The sequence below is a fragment of the Ascaphus truei genome, chromosome 5 (assembly GCF_040206685.1).
Source record: "Ascaphus truei isolate aAscTru1 chromosome 5, aAscTru1.hap1, whole genome shotgun sequence".
Taxonomy (NCBI): domain Eukaryota; kingdom Metazoa; phylum Chordata; class Amphibia; order Anura; family Ascaphidae; genus Ascaphus; species Ascaphus truei.
The window spans coordinates 176,102,816-176,120,301 of record NC_134487.1 but is presented as its reverse complement, the minus strand read 5'-3'; the positions used below and the strand labels follow the sequence as shown (position 1 = coordinate 176,120,301).

General features: G+C 43.2%; 1 protein-coding gene across 3 annotated transcripts in view; it reads left to right on the top strand.

Moving 5' to 3' along the window:
• SLC23A2 (solute carrier family 23 member 2) overlaps window positions 1–16,255 on the top strand; it is a 111,223-nt gene extending 94,968 nt beyond the window's left edge. For all 3 annotated transcript variants that reach the window (XM_075601289.1, XM_075601291.1, XM_075601290.1), the window contains 4 exons: window positions 8,234–8,363; window positions 8,997–9,134; window positions 9,979–10,074; window positions 11,729–16,255. In XM_075601289.1, the coding sequence (XP_075457404.1) occupies window positions 8,234–8,363; window positions 8,997–9,134; window positions 9,979–10,074; window positions 11,729–11,964 (600 nt within the window). In that variant the 3' untranslated portion in view covers window positions 11,965–16,255. The remainder of the gene's footprint in view (window positions 1–8,233; window positions 8,364–8,996; window positions 9,135–9,978; window positions 10,075–11,728) is intronic.
• The last annotated feature ends 1,231 nt before the right edge of the window (window positions 16,256–17,486 follow it).

Below are 17,486 nucleotides of genomic sequence, written 5' to 3'. Positions count from 1 at the left end.
TTCTGGACCAAGGAGAAGCACCAAAACCAATATGTGATAATGAAATTCAACAGTGGGTGCTCTGTATGGGGGCAAAGACCGTATCCTAAAATGTACAAATCAGAAGATATACAGGCACTCGATTATGAGGTGAATAAGGTTTATTAAACGTTTCGGCTCCATATAGAATGATAAACAAAGCCCCTTATAGACGCCCTCAATAGAAAATGGCACGGAAAAGAAACCATGCAAAGAATGCTTGACATTGATAGAGGACGTCACCACAAGGTAAGCACGTGTGTCTGTGTGTCTGTGTGTCTGTGTGTCTGTGTGTCTGTGTGTCTGTGTGTCTTTGTGTCACACCTATGATAGTTGGAGGCCAGGAAAGAATTGCTCTTTTATAATGTGTGAATATACAGTGATTCTTTTACTGCTGCAGAAAATACATTTGAGCAGCTACTGGTTTTTATGATCGCTGAGTATAGGCTGTAAAACCATTTTATTGGCTGAGCCTAGCTAATCATTCATAACAACTGAAGATCCTGAATATACTGTTGTTGTATAATCCTGTTACCCGGCCCCAGATTGCGAACTCGTGTACAAAGCGAGCAGTAAACACATGATGTGGCCACCACATATTTAAATCCTTTACACAACTGGGTAGTTATGGCTTTCCAGTCACTAAGCAACGTGCATTATGTGGCCCGTCACACTCCTGTAGAACAAAGAAAGATTGAGGAAGCAAAGAGGGAAAGTAAATAGATTGCATCAAGAACAAAAGGATGAAGATAGGTGCTTAACAAAGAAGGCCTCCTGATCAGGGCTGCAGACAGATTTCCTGGGCCCAGGACTACAGTTCTGACCGTCTCACCTCTCTCCCCCCTCCCCTCCCCCGTCTCGCCTCTCTCCCCCCTCCCCGTCTCACCTCTCTCCCCCCTCCCCCCCCCGTCTCACCTCTCTCCCCCCTCGCCCCCCGTCTCACCTCTCTCCCCCCTCCCCTCCCCCGTCTCACCTCTCTCCCCCCTCCCCCCGTCTCTCCCCCCTCCCCCCTTCCCTCCCCCGTCTCACCTCTCTCCCTCCTTCATCAATTATCCCACAAAAAAACTTCCCATCCCCAAATACATATTTTTTTAAAAATCCCCACTCCCCCCCAAAAAATATACAACCTCCTCCACCCCCCCAGATATATATCCCCCCCAAATACATACAAAAAACCCCACCTCCCCAATACATATAACCCCAAATACATATTTAAAAAAAAAAAAAAATTAAAAACCCAATACATAAAGACCCCAATAAATAAATAAAAACAACCCCAATACATATGTAATGCTGTGCTGCCCGCAGACCAGACCAGTCCCCAGTACTGAGGTGGGAAGGTAGTATACCACGCACCCACTGCAGTGAGGGCGTTCCCGGAGTGTGGTAGGGTGCGTCACCGGATTAGCGAGTGTTGAATGGTTAAGTACTTGCCAAGTCCGGGGCGCCAGAGGTCCGAATAGTAAGTTCAGAAGCCAGGGGTCGAGGAAGGGAGAGAGCAGCAAGGTCGAAGTCCGTAGCCAAGTCCAGGGGTAGAGAAGTACACGTAGTCACGGAAAGCCGGGGTCCAAATCCAGAGAGGGTAGTCAGACGAGCCGGATCAGCAACTAGAACAGGAAAAGAGCAGAGGGCCAGGCACAGAACTCTAAACAGCACAATGCTACGAGAAGCTATGCAGAGCGAGGAAGGATTGGGGTAATAAAGGATGGCTGACCAATGGAGGGCAGGGGAGGAACGGAGGTGTGTCTGGGTTGCCTCAGGGATAGGCAGAGAGGAAGCCGGGTGTGTGGCTGGGCTGGGAGGCGGAGCGCTCCGTGACGAGTGGGGGGCGGAGCCAGAAGTGCAGGACGAGGAGACAAAAACCCGGAAGTGTGGCAGTGCGCCTCGCCGCCCATGGAGAGGGCAGTGGCGCGCAGCCGCCAAGAGCGGAGGCCCGACGGGGCAACGTGGGGACGGCCGCCGCGTAGGTCCGCTCAGGCAAGTAGGGGACCCGCCGCGGGGAGTGCGTCCGGCTCCTTACAACATATTAAAAAAAAACTAATGCATAAAAAAGACCCCAATGCATCTAAAAAAGACCGCAAAGACACCAATACTTCTTGAAAACAAACAATACATCTAAAAAAAAAACCTTAAAACATCTTATAAAACAAAACAAAAAACCCAATGCATCTTAAACCTCCCCATGCGCATACATATATCTATATATCTCCAATAAAGAATATCACTTGTGAGCACATTCACATGTCTTAGACAGGTCTGCAGCCCTGCCTTTCAACCATTATCACCAAGCATACAATGCTCCCACTGCAGCAAGGGATTCTGGGAAATTACATGCAAATGAGCACACAATGTGTCACCTTTTGCCTGGAATATCTACACACATGGAAACCATTTAAGCTTGTGCGCTCATTTGCATGTCATTTCCCAGAATCCCTTGCTGCAGTGCGAGCACTGTATGCTAGGTGATAATGGTTGAAAGGCAGGGTTGCAGACCTGTCTAAGACATGTGAATATGCTCACAAGTGATATTCTTTATTGGCTATATGCTATCGTTGGAGTTTTTTTGTTGCCTATTTCACCCACCATATATATATATATATATTTTTTTTTATTATATTATATTTTTTATTATATATAACAATGCATATAAAAAGGACCCCAATACATATAAAAATACTCCCACCCAATATATAAAAAAAATACACTTACCTTGGGGATGGTGAGACCGGGCCCAGTGGCTGCCGGGGGGAGGGAGGGAGTGACTGCGGGAGGCCCGGCGGCCAGACAGAGCAGTTGCCGTCTTCCTCTGTCCCACGCAGGGCCCTCTGTCTTCAGCGCGCGCCGGGCCTCCCACTCATGCTGCTGCGTGCCAGAAGGTGGGCCAAGCTTACTTCTGGCGCCAACAGCAGAGAGGCCCACCGCGTGCTGATGTCAGAGGGCCCTGTGTGGGACAGAGAGGAAGAGGTCTGCAGATAGGGAGAGCCGGGCCCTGGACACTTGTCCTGGCTGTCCCCCTGCTGTCGGCGGTCCAGCTCCTTATCCAACCTCTTCTCCTTCACATTCTCCATACTCTTGGTATTCGTAACAAAGCTCTATCCTGGATCTCATCCTACCTCTCCCATCGTACTTTCAGTGTCTCTCTTGATAACACGTCCTCTTCCTCTATTGATCTCTCTGTGGGGGTACCCCAGGGCTCTGTCCTGGGACCGCTTCTCTTTTCTCTTTACACACTCTCTCTAGGTGACCTAATCACATCTCTTGGGTTCAAATATCACGTCTATGCTGATGACACACAAATTTACTTTTCAACCCCTGACCTTACACCTGCTATATAAACCAAAGTTTCTGAATGTCTCTCTGCTATATCATCCTGGATGGCCCTCCACCGACTTAAACTTAACATGGCTAAAACAGAGCTCCTCATACTTCCTCCCAAACCTGGCCCTACTACCTCCTTCCACATTACTGTTGGATGTACTGTCATACACCCATTAGCACAAGCACAATTCCTAGGGGTCACACTCGACTCCTCTCTCACATTCTCCTCTCATATTCAAAAGGTCTCTAAAACCTGTCACATTTTCCTCTGCTATATCACAAAGATACGCCCTTTCCTCTGTTGCTCGACTGCTAAAACTCTGACACAGGCCCTCATTCTCTCCTGTGTCGACTACTGTAACCTCCTGCTGTCCGGCCTTCCTACCTCTTACCTGACTCCCCTACAATCTATCCTAAACGCTGCTGCCAGAATCACTCTACTCTTTCCTAAATCTGTCTCGGAGTCTCCCCTGCTGAAATCCCTCTCTTGGCTTCTTATCAAATCCCGCATCTCGCACTCAATTCTCCTCACTTTTAAAGCTTTACACTCTTCTGCTCCTCCTTACATCAGCCCTAATTTCTCACTATGCACCATCCCGACTCTTGTGTTCCGCTCAAGGATGTCTTCTCTCTACCCCCTTTGTATCTAAAGCCCCCTCCCGCCTTAAACCTTGCTCACTGACTGCCCCACACCTCTGGAATGTCCTTCCCTTCAATATCAGACTAACACCCTCTCTATCCACCTTTAAGACCCACATTATAACACACCTGCTTAACAAAGGATATGAGTAGCTCCGTGGCTAATACTATGCACCTCACACATAAACCTTGGTCCCTTGCAGAAGCACTTACCAGAACGCCCTCCTACTGTCTCTGCATGTTCTTCCTACCAACCAATTAGATTGAAAGCTTTTCGGAGCAGGCACTCCTTATCCTAAATGTTTTTAGGTCTGCAGCACTTATTTCCGTGGTCTGTTATTTGTATTATGTGTTATGTATATGATTGTCACGCGTATTACCGCTGTGAAGCACTATGTACATTAATGGCGCTATATAAATAAAGACATACATACATCTTGCCAAGATGATGTATTTAAGGCGTCCACACATACAAACTTGTTATCCAGAGGGCTCTTCACTCAATACATGTTTGAATGCTACTTTCTTTGTGGCTGGCCTCCTTCCTAATCTCCTTTAGAATCTTATACTGCATTAAAAATGTCTTTAAAACATTTTTTTTTTAAATGCTACAAGTATTTTCTCATAGTACAGAACTGATTTATTAAAAAAAAAACACACATGTAGGATATTGCTTGAACTGCTGCTTTAAAAAGGAGCCTGCTTGTCCTTTAGAGGTATCCAGTGAATCTTAGGCCGGGGCCATGGTAAAAAATACAGCGCTGAGCCGTGCTGACGCTCATGCTCTCACGGGAGCTTTTTTTGTGTCCTGGCATCAGCGTCAGCTAGCGTGCTTATGGGGCGGGAGGTGAGGCTGGGCTAGCGCGCCACGTCACAGTGCCGACGTCACGGAGTGCCATTGGTTTTTTCCGGTCATGTGACCGGCCCTCCGCTTCCCTCAGCGCGAAAAATTTAATTATCTATTGGCTGCAATTCCGCACGCCTGCGGAAGCGTTTACCAAAGCCCCACACATGCCGGAAGCAGGAGGTAAGTTTTCTGGCTCATCACAGCTCAGCGCTGTATTTTTTACGATGGCCCCGGCCTTACTGATACCTGTTAGCTAGATCTAGTGTTGGCAGTGTATCTTTATAGACGAACAAGGTAGCAATTTGTTGGCAACGTGAAGGAAACACTTTGAGAAGTTGTGACCTTGTTATGGCCTAAACATTGAAGTAGTTTGTCAAATGCGGGTGAGAGACCGATTTCCAAGCATGAGCGCGCTCGGCGCCAGTGGGGCCGCAGCCTTAGTGAGAAGGAGAGGAGAGAAATACATGCTAGGCGGGAGAGGGAGATGGGGTGAGACAGAAGGGAGAGAAATACATGGGAAGGGGGGAGAAAGAGAGGGGCTCGTGAGGTGTGAAATTGGGGGGGGGGGGGGTCAATACCGCCGACACGGAGGGGGGGTGGGGGGGCCCTGCTTAAAATGTTTGTCCCGGGCCCCACGATTTCTGTTGGCGGCCCTGCTCGCGAGTGTACTTAAAGTGAGTGTCCTTAAACCGGGGTATGCCTGTAATATACTCTCAGAGGCTGTCTAGTCTGTTACTTCTACACCATTGTAACTAACACTCTTCAGTGTAGCCCTGTACAAGGGGTAATCAGTACCATCTGTCTGGATTAAGCCACATACTGCCAATCGGTCTCTCACCCGCATTTGACAAACTACTTCAAAGTTTAGTCCATAACAAGGTAACAACTTTTCTAAGTGTTTCTTTCACGTTGCCAACAAATTGCTACCTTGTTCGTCTATAAAGATACACTGTCAACTCTAGATCTAGCTAACAGGTATCAGTAAGATTTGGATAATTCATATTGCCCAAAAGTGCTTGTTTCAGATTTTAGGTGGATAGGAAAAAAATATGGCAGCCTTTCCCTCTTTAGGAACTAATGGGTTAACCCATTAAAAAAAAAATCTATTTATGCCTTTAAATCTTTAGGGAGGGAATTGCCATTGCAAGGAATGATAACAAGAATAATTATATAATATATATATATATATATATATATATATATATATATATATATATATATATATATTTAATATATATTTAATATATATATTTTAAAGAGACAGCGCCCTAGGGTGCAATATAAAATAAGTTAAAATACATAAAAATTATGATAAAAGAACAAATGTCCAAACCACACAAAGTCCAGTCACAGTGACCTCTTAAAATGAACCTGGCTATATAATCTCTGGATCTTGGCAGCCTTCTCCTTGGGCACAACATACTCCCTCCACGTGACTGAACAGAAAATAAAAGGAGAAGAGGCGCCGATCCTAGTGTGATAACGTATACAAAGATTTTATACACCATGGACATTTACAATTGATCACTCACAAACATCCGTTTAAATGGAACAATCTCATGCCCCAACATGCTCCTCTGGGACGCTGCTCCGCTCCAACCACTCTGGCAAAACTTTCCCTCTGCGTGGTGTCACCTTGTAGAGTGTCCTCCGTCAACACAGCTCTGATCTCAAGATCCTGGATAGAGGGGTTCCTGGTTCTCTCTGCGTGCAGCTGCAATTGTCTCCGGGTGTCTTTCAGCTTACAAACAACTCCTCACTGCAACTGCTCACAATGAACATGTGACCCCTGGGTCCCCCCCTGGGTCACATGTTCATTGTGAGCAGTTGCAGTGAGGAGTTGTTTGTAAGCTGAAAGACGCCGGAGACAATTGCAGCTGCACGCATTCACTAGGTTGCTATGACGCTTTTGGCAGTACTCACGGAGCCAGTGTTGTTATGGATACACCTATCCACTCACGTATGCTCGATACAGTTATGACGCGCGCACGCACCCTATTGGTTGCTATGGACGCCGTCAGGTCACTGAACTGTGGTATAGCGCGTCGCCAGGGATACGGCTGTAAACAGCAGACTAGCGCATGCGCGGTCCTCCGATGTCAACTTTGTGGTAAGCTCTTATTGGAGCTTTCAGCACCTAGCACACGAGACTGGATCCGATTTGGCCTCTTGACTGAAGTGGGTGGTACCAAACAGCTGCAGCTCGGATTTTCGCAGGTTTCACTGATTTTATGATTGGGATCAAGTGTTTTTTGCATACTGGTGGGGGTATATAGTGGTGCCCAGATCAGTCGCTTGCTGCACAACCCTGAGGAAGGTCCCTCTGTGAGGACCGAACCTGCCCTGTGTTCACAATACACTTTGCTTTGGATTTAAACTGCGGTGTGCTGTCTCTTTGTCATTATATATATATATATATATATATATATATATATATATATATATATATATATATATATATATATATATATATATATATATATTGGAAAAAGCTAAGTGAAGCAGGAGCAGAAAAAAATGTAATGTAGTATACCAAAATTCTGGGAAATAGCGATTTAAAAACACACAATAAAAAAAAAACCATAAATATGTATACTTGCATTACTAATATGCTTTCTTCATGAAGGGAAGCCCCAGTCAAGCTTCACGCCACGTGCATGAAAAGGAATAAGAGATGCCACATAGTGTGTTGTGTTCTCTATTGGTATAAAAAATTATGGCCAAACACGAAAGTTAATGTTTGCAGGCAAGGATTCTGGGTAATGACATGAAATGAGGGCACTTGACAGGTCACCCTGTTCATATGGAACACGGACTTCCTATAGTTCCTTGACTACTGTTTAGCCTCTGGATCATGTGACAATGGGGTGTGTGAATTGGGTTGGGCACCAGAGGCAGACATACAGATACACTCATGGTTTGCTTATATGTGTTTCTTGTCAAAGGCATTACTAGTGAAACCTCCATCCTCTATTGGCAGAACGGAGCATGCCGATTGGTTTGAGGGTAGTTCCTCCTGCATGTTCATGTGTGTGAAAGGTTTCTTACCCTTGCTGTAATTTCACACCTCACGTTCACTGATTTCTACATTGTGCTTTTTATTCTTAAATAATGAGCCCAAAACTTAAAGTAGAAGGACTGCTAATCTCTCATTTAGTGACATTCTTAAACTTCAAAGAATCTTATAGGAACTTATTTGTGAAGTGAAAACAGCTCTGTGCTGCTGGGTGATAGGGAGTATGTGTGAATTCACAGCAGAAGCTGCCATGTGGACACTACTGCAGGCTTTGGGCCTTTATAAAAATGGAAAATAATATTGAGCTCACTTTCAAGTTGAGGTAATTTTTTGTAAGAATTGCACCTTTAAATAGCACTGCTGTCCACCATCATGTTTTCCGTCTCCCCCGGCAGGTGGCGAGCCGCAGGGTTATCCAGTACGGAGCGGCCATCATGCTGCTCCTGGGCATGATCGGGAAATTCAGCGCCCTCTTCGCTTCGCTCCCCGATCCCGTTCTCGGAGCTCTGTTCTGCACCCTGTTTGGTGAGTTAACCACATTCTAGAAATTATATAGCAGAGTATAAGGACCACTAGGCCCACCCGCTCTGCTGTGAGATCCATTTGAGTCCCTTTTATTAAGATCCCTTTCTGTATACCACAAGCAGTGTACAGCTTGCAGGAGGGTCCCTACATCCCCCCAGATTCATCCACACTATCTGAACAATATGGCTGCTGGAGTCAGCCTTGCTTTGATTGGCCAGTATAAATTCCAGCGTTTAACCTTGGCAGCCATTTTGTATTTTATTCACAATGCCAGCAACATTTAAAAAAAGTCAAGTTTCTCCAATCAGATAAATTAAGAATTAGAATTAGAATTAGATTAAGAATTGAGCAACATAAATTGCTGCTTTAACATTTATTTAATTGGGTTCTACTACCTCTGCTGGGAAGGGAGATCCATGTCTAGGGCTTGTGACCTAAATGCGTAGGACTACATCTCCCAGAGTAAGATGCCTGGAACAGTCTGGTATCTAACATGTTAATGCACATTTAACCCCTGTGCAGCAAGTGCTTAAGCAGCGTGTTACATCCCACAGTGAAAGGGGTTAACTGCTGAATGAGTTATAGAGACTGTGTAAGAGATGCAGGCTTGATGCTTTTCCTCCTCTGTTTCAGGTATGATCACAGCCGTGGGCCTTTCAAACCTCCAGTTTGTGGATTTAAACTCATCCAGAAACCTCTTTGTCCTGGGCTTTTCTATTTTCTTTGGGCTTGTCCTTCCCAGTTATCTGAAGGAGAACCCACTGGTCACAGGTAAGAGCAGCGCAGCATGATGTATTAGGAAGGATACCTTGGGATGTAGGTCTCCTCTTCAAGTATGTCCAGGGAAGGAACAGGGAGGTAGAGAGACTTCGATATCGCACAGTGGGAAAGACTCGGGTAGTAACAAGGTTTTTGTAAAGGGGGAAAACGTTTAATTTTTGTTTGTTTTTTAAGTATGTTGGGTGCTTTAAACAAGGTGGGTCCACCCAGCCTCCAAACAATATCGTAGAACAGCAAGAAAGGTCCATGCACACCTAATTGTCAGGACTTAAAGCATCAGGGTTATTGTATTCAACATCTTGCACATAGATTGTAAGTATTCAGCTGGAAGTTTCTGCTCTGGTACACGCATGGAGTTGTTGTGTTGCTCATTAGAAGAATAGTCAAAATATTGTTATGAAATGCAATAGACTTTTGCTAGACTTCCATGGAAATGGGTGTTTCTTAATCTGAGGCTGGTTCGCCCTAATTGGCTGAACCGCTCACATGACGCGGCCGTCGTGTGAAAAAAACAATTAATTTGTATTTTAAAAAATAGCCCGCTCTGCTCATTGAGGAACACATTTGTACTCGTGGCACGCAATGGACACTAATCGTGGCCTTAAACTGGTCTTGAACCAATGCAGCTGCTAGGACTTGACTTTGATAGCACATGTAAAATGCACAGTGACAGAAACATAATTTTGGAGTTGTACAACTTTTTGCCAAACCCACTGCCTGCTACCACTTGTACATGGGAGGTTAATTTGTGTCCCATTCTCCTCTCTGTGACACGATTGCCTGCTTGAGCTGCTTGTGGTCTCTTATCTGTATATTTCCTCCTTTTGTCTTTCAGGCATTGTTGAGATTGATCAGGTATTGAACGTCCTTCTGACGACAGCCATGTTTGTAGGCGGCTGTGTAGCTTTTATTTTGGACAACACCATACCAGGTTAGTGCCATGGGCTGAACAGGCCTGATTTCTTAGTCCTCTTAACCTGGTCCATGTAATTGGCTTCATTAGACTGGTTCAATCATCCTTAGCCCCTATGAGGTTCACAGCTTGTTCATTAGTGAATTTATTTCTATTTTTTTTTTTACCAGGAAATACATTGTTACCGCTCGTTTTAAAGTATGTCCTGGACACAGAGTTATGTCAATACAAGGTTACATTAAATGAATAGAGGTTATATTTACAGACACTTCATGAGTAGTTAGAGATAATAAATGTTTATGGGAATTGTAACAAAGCATCCCTAACATCCGCAAACGACTGACACTCTTTGGCTGGCGTCTATGGGGGGAGACTCATGTAGTGTCGTATCAAAGAGTGTTTTCCTGAGGTGATGTGATATCTAGGGAAGGTTGTTCATTGTAGAAAGCTCTCTGAACGGGGCAATATATTGGTCATATTGGTAATCTGGGAAACTTTGGATAAAGGAAATGTTTTTTTTTTTTTGTTTTTTTTAAGTCTGCTGAATTCATAATTATTTTATGTTTGTCTGTAACGATGGCATTGCAATTACTTAACGATCAGAGCAAAACAAATTGCAATTTACTGGTAGATTTGGAGAGTGAGATCACAAAAAGACGTGGGATAAAACTTTTGTTAACCACGTAAAAAAATTTTAATCAAATATACTTATATTTTTCTTATGTAAAAGTGTCAATCGCCTACATTTTATACTTGAAACAGTATGGGACTAACCCTTTAACCCATTGGTGGGCAAAAGGCGGCCCTCTGGGGCTTTACTTGCTTTTACCCTGCTCCCTCAGCTGCTTAGAGGCAATCCAATTTTTTGATTGGCTTTATAGAAAACGAGTTACCTAAGCTGCTAATCGATCACAGGAGAACAAATTGAGCATCAATATCCTGCTTCCCAGGGTTCACTAAATGTCTGCCTTTCAGTTTCAAATCAATCCTTCAGTCAGTGTAACTCAGCAGCTACCATGTATTCTTATATTACCAAGGTAACATTATCTATTTTTACAGTTTGCAGGGGAAACTGCTGGAAATATTGGCAATAAATTATCACATACAGGAAAGTGTTACAAAGATATTGCACTGCTGGGGAGGTGTGTTATAGCCGGCTATAGAAATTAAAAGATGCTCAGTATATTAAAACGCATTAAAAATGGCATTAAGAGTTGAATTTTAAAATGAAAAAAAGATGCAATAAGTATTAATACTACAGAACCGATTTTATTTTAAAAAAACACACATGTAGGATATTGCTTTGACTGTGCCTTTAATGCACTGATACTGCAGTGTCCTGCTCCTCTACTGTGCTAATGATCAGTTCCCAGTGTGAGGAGAGGAGCGGCACAGTATATTGACCAGTGCTCCCACGTTGGCAACTCGCCAGAGCTGGGAGAATGCAGCCTCACCCACGGCTGCAACATCTCTTCTGCCTGTGCACTGTGCATATAATATATGTGGGTAATGGTAGCTACCACTGCTTTAACCCGTTACACGTCACGGTCATAAGGTTACTTTTGTACTAAAGAGGACTGATCTATTAATCCATTAAACATGGTCATTGTCATTCGGTCACTTTGCTCCTACATGGGACTCTCCCTTTAACGCACATTATCTGCCCTCCCAGGCACCCCGGAGGAAAGAGGCATCCGGAAATGGAAACGCGGAGTGGGCAAAGGGGCTGCCGCCATGGAGGGGATGGAGTCGTATGACTTGCCCATCGGGATGAACTTTCTCAGGAGGCACAAGTTCTTCAGCTACCTTCCCATCAGCCCAACGTTTGCCGGATACCAGTGGAAGAGCCTCCGGAGGAGGAGCAGCAAGAGCCGGCGAGCAGAGGAAGAATCCGAGCCTGCTGTATAACCCCGGCTCTCCCCGCTCGCTCATGTCTAGTCGTACAGTGACACGTCTTTGCAATATCTTGCCAGGTTTAGCAAGCTTTGAACCAGATGTGTTGTTTTTTTTGTATATCTGCATTTAATAATTCCAGGGCTGAGACCAGGGCACTAAATCGGTTTTAATTCCCCCTTCTCCCCACCCTATTTTGTGCAGTGCCTCTAATGCCGTAAGTGAATCTGCTCCTTGCACTCAATTTGTCCATCCCTTGGCTTTCGTCTCCTCCCCACCGCACCTCTCCCTCTTCCATCCTCTCTGTTCCCTTTCTTTCACTCTGCATTGCAGGCCCCTTTGGCATCAAAGAGGGTAACTCAACACTGGCTAGTTTAACGGGTATTGGGGCACCCTCTGGTGATGCCCTCAGTCTCAGCTCCAGAGTATTTAAATTATTCCGGTTCGATGTTTCTGCCAATCATACCAACAGAACCCCAAGGATTTTTGTGTCCCCAGTTGTAGCTTGCAGTTTGGGATGTCGTTACTTAAACGTCTGCCACCTTTCTCCTGCCCTTGTCTGTTTCCTCTCCTTTATAATTGTACCCTGGAGACGCAAACTGGTTATACGTTGTTTCCACTAGTAGGTGCTTAGAGACTTTAAAGGTCAGTAAGTGTACCAAATGGTGCTCGCTTCTATCAACAACGCAACATTAGAGGATTCATTGAGTCCGTTTATCTTGTTTTCGGAGACACAGATGCCAAATATTGTAGTTACAAACCTGGTCTCTGCCAGAGGGGCTTATTAAAGTAGAAATTAGTCTAGCTGAGAATACCCACTTTTTTATTTGTATACATTGGTATTAATTGGATTTCCACAATGTTCTCGTACTCTATTGTGAAATTGTCAGCAAGTTTTCTATTTTGATATATACATACGTGTGTATATATATACACACACACACATACATACATACATACATGCATACATGCATACATACATACATACATACATATATATATATATATATATATATATATATATATATATATATATACACATACACATATTTTTTAAAAAGTATATCATGTGTATTCGGTTAAGTTGTTATCTTATCCAAAACCAGTTTTAGCGCTCTGATCGCTGCAAGTTTGGAATTGCTGCTGCTGCATTCTTTGGTTAATTTGGTTTGATGCCCTATTGAAGCAGTATAGATCTTCTATTACCTACTGTATATTGTCAATTTGCTCTTTTGCTGTAAGCTTTTGGAGCCTACTGTACATTTTCAGAGCAATTAATTTTCTCTTAGACCGTGGAACAACCAATGGTAGCACGGTAGAAAAGCTTTAGATTGCTCCAATGTAAGTGGGCCCAGCTTTTTAAATTCAGCAATTGACATTGTTATAATAAAGATCTCATACGCAAATGATGAAACAGTTGTTACAAGTAAGGAAGAGACCTAACACAGCAGAGCGGATATAATTGTAATGAACCTTTACAGTGCCCATATGACTTGCCTGGCACTGCCTGGGCCCTGGAACGCCAGAGGTCTTACGATGTGCCACTTCAGGGTCTAGCATCCGTGCACCAGTTGCTTCATATGATTGTTTTTAAAGGGCCAGTTGCACTCTGCTGCTGCTGCTGCCATGCTCCCGGCACTCTAAGGAGTAAGTATACGTTGCCAAGTGGGACTGAAGTTTTTAGACGCAATCGGTAAAGCTGCTATAAAAAAAAATTACTCATGGTGTTGTCCCTCTGCGTGATTTAAATCCTTGCTAATTCCAAGGCAGCTTATGCCTCTGCATTGGGGCAGGAGAAAGGTGGCAGAATTGTTCACGTGACACTTTGGTTTACACATTTCTCAGTATTTCCATTGATGTTTTAAGTAGCATTTCTTACCCCTGGTCTGTGGTCAAGCCAGATGGGTGGGGGGTGATATTCTCATGACAGTGTCATGTGTGTGATTATGAAGTCTGATTTTTAACCCTGAAATGTCCCCATTGTGGAACCGTCAGATTTATATGCATTGAGTGGCCATACTCATGCTGAAGACAGAAAACCCTTATAGTGTTCACCCATGTCATGTTCTGAATGCACTTATGTATATTTAACAAAGAGCATGTATTAGGAGTGTACACAACGGCCTATGGGTAAGATTCGCAGGGGGCAGCAGCGAGTTTAATTAGACCAGTGAGCTGCTGCTTTTGCTATTCCATGTCTCCATGCCGCTAAACACTAAACATCCTTTTGACGCCGACTTGTTGTCATTATAACCGTACATGTTTTGTATTCTAGATGTGAGGAATCTGTGTACAACCACGGTCGGATTTATCCAAATAGCTACGTTTTCGGATCGGTTTATTCACCCGCTGTTTTCTCATTCACTTGCCTTTTGTGATTTCTCCATTCACCCACCCATGCCGTTTCTCTGTGCACTTTTACATCCATTCAGCCACCCTTGGGATTTCACCATCCATTTTATACATTTGCCTCTGCGATATAGCTATTCATTCATCTTTTTTATCCACTTACTATTAGCCACTCTCCATCCTTCCATCTTCCCATTAATCCAACAATTCATCCTCCTTTCCAATCTACCCAACCCCCTGTCCATTTAGCCACCTTTCGGGTTACTTCAATCCTTCACCTTTTTTCCTTTCCCCCACTCCTCCTTTTGGGATCTGTCTGTTTTTTTTTTTTTTCATTGTCTAGCCCCCTTCCCTCCCCCTTTGTCTTTCCGTTGATAGGAAAAAAATAGGCTGAAATAAAACGTATCCAAGCTGACCAAGATCCACCGGATCCCTCACACCTAGAATCACACCGGTTTATTATTTTTTAAATTAATTTACCTCGCCTTTTTCTGGGGTTTCTAAAAGGATGCTGCCCACGACCCCTGAGATTACGATGTTATACGCACAATTTGGGTCTGTGCGTGGGCACCCTTACTCAACACACCCTCTCGGATACTGTTTGCCTGATGTGTTTTGGCACATTTAACCCCTTTCCTGCTGGAAAGACTTCCATACAGTGTTGCAGTGTTTCAGCAAAATGGGTGAATATGTAATGCCAGCTGTGTAAAAATCGTCGGAGCATTCACAGTATTAAAAAGGAAAACGGACCCTGAAATAATAAAAAGCAGTATTCAGGTTTTTAACGCCCTCCCTCTTATAATGCCGCATACATGAAATACCCAGTTCACAGATGTAGTAAACGACATCACAGTTACGCTGCCTAGCATATTTCCTGGTTTGTGATGTCACAGGGCACTTGTTGAGTAGTAATACAGTGGGTGTTATGCGTCAATCTCCCGACTACAAAAGCAGGGCAAAAACACAAGATTCATCTAAGAAAAAGCCCATCTAGAATACAACGGGATATTTTATTTTTTTTGCTTTGATAAATATTACTCCATTGGCCTTTTATACGTCGCCTCCAGTATCCTCATTCAGCTCTGCAATGTACAGATGTAGCCATCCTCTGTGTGCTCTGTGCCGGGGGGGGGGGTTTGGGGGGGTACCCATTCAGCAGAACAGCGCCCTGAATGGTCCCTATCCCTGGATCCCCAGCAGTTTCATTTTCTTCCCAGCTCTGGGGACAGCAAGTCTGGCTGCATCTATACTGCAATCATCTCCAGCCTAAACCAAATACACAGACTTTATTACTGGCGTGTATTTCCACCACCTAATGTATCTGGAAATAAAAGGGAGGGGCTAAATGAACCTTGAAAGCAGACCTTTAATGGTTTTAAACCCATTTCATAACATTCCTTTTGTTCTGTCTCACGATCGCCAATTTCTGCGCATCACAAATGATGTATGTACTGAAATCGCACTAATATATATATATATATATATATATATATTATTTTTTTTTGCATTATGGTGATATAGCTAGTTTAAATAAGACTTAAATTATACTATATATTGTGTTCAAAAGCAATTGTCTTCAACCAATGAAGATGATTTTTTTAAACCTCTGGTTTGCTGGAAGGAATAGCTAATTATTTGATCCCCTGCCAGCAGCCTAAGGGTTAATAGCTGGACCGCTGTTTGTATTTTTGCCTGTAACATTACAAAGTTTTTCTGTTTTTGTTTTGAGATGTGAAATTTGTACCAATTTTTTTTTACATTTTTTTTTCCAAAGAAATTATTTCATATCAAGTGTTCTTTTTCCTCTTTTTTTTTCCCTAACATGGCTTTGTTGAAATATATTTAAGAAATATGTAATATTTGGACCAGATGTTGTGAATAATAGTAGAAAATAAAAAGCTATTTTTCTGTATTTTTAAAGCTGTTAAATATAAATAATAAAAACAAAATGGCTATACCTGCAGCTCACGTGTCATTTTTTAGAAAGAAACTGTATCAGTTGCCAATGCAGCCTGCAATACATAGCTGGTCAATGCATTCTGGTATTAAAGAGGGGTTTATGCAGGTTAGCATAGAATTTGCATGCAATCCTCCCCAAATTAGCTAATTAGAGACGGAAAAATCTAAAAGACCGTTTAAAAAAAGCGTGTGTGTGCCAATTTTATCTTGTACTGTAAATCATGGGGGATATATATAAAAATAGTGCGATTTGCACATGTTTGGAGTACTACATTTCCGTTTGACACTTTATATCCCCATTAGTGTGTGGGGTCAATTCCATGCATTTGTGGTGATGCATGTGGCGTCAATTCTGTGTGTGTGTGTGTGGCGCACGTCAATTCCATGTATCTGGTGAGATAACGTGTAGTGTGAATTGTATGTATGTAGTATAATACGCTTGTTTGTGGAGCAAATTCTGTGTGTATGTGTGTGTGTGTGTTATAAATTATATGCATCTGTGTGGTGTGTAAATTCCATGTAAATCTATGTGGTGTGATCAGTATGTGTGTGGTGTAAATTCCATGTATCTATGTGTGATGTAAATTATATGTGAAATGTGTGTGTGATGTAAATTATGTGTATGTGATATGTATGTGTGGTGTAAATTATATGTACGTAATGTGATGCGTATGTATGTAATGACATGTGGTGTAATTCCTTGTGCGTGCATGCATTGTATCAGTATTTTCTGTTGTATTTCTGCCTGTGTGTGTGTGTGTGTGTGTGTGTGTGTGTGTGTGTGTGTGTGTGTGTGTGTGTGTGTGTGTGTGTGTGTTCCTCTGATCTCCTGTAGTTATAGCATTAATATTAGTACATTACATGTATTTCAAATAATGCCTAATAAAAAAACTTTTGGATATTTTCATATTTTCTAGAGCCCAAGGTCACATTATTGCAGCATGTTCAAATAAATGATTTCCTGGAAGTGAAAGTTTAAAAAACCCCAACAAAAAACACCCTATATAGACCAAGATGTAACCAATTAAACACATCACTGCCATAATTCTGTTTGTGCTAACTGGGACTGCTCCTCCAGCAGCTATAATTGTTACTAGGTATGCAGCATATCGCTCTACAGTGCATCAGAGTCCTGAATGGTCTAACTGTATCACTTAACTTTCCCATGTCCCTCTAAGTGTGACTGTTTCCCTCACCTCCCCCTTCCTGCCATGCACTAAGGCAGATGC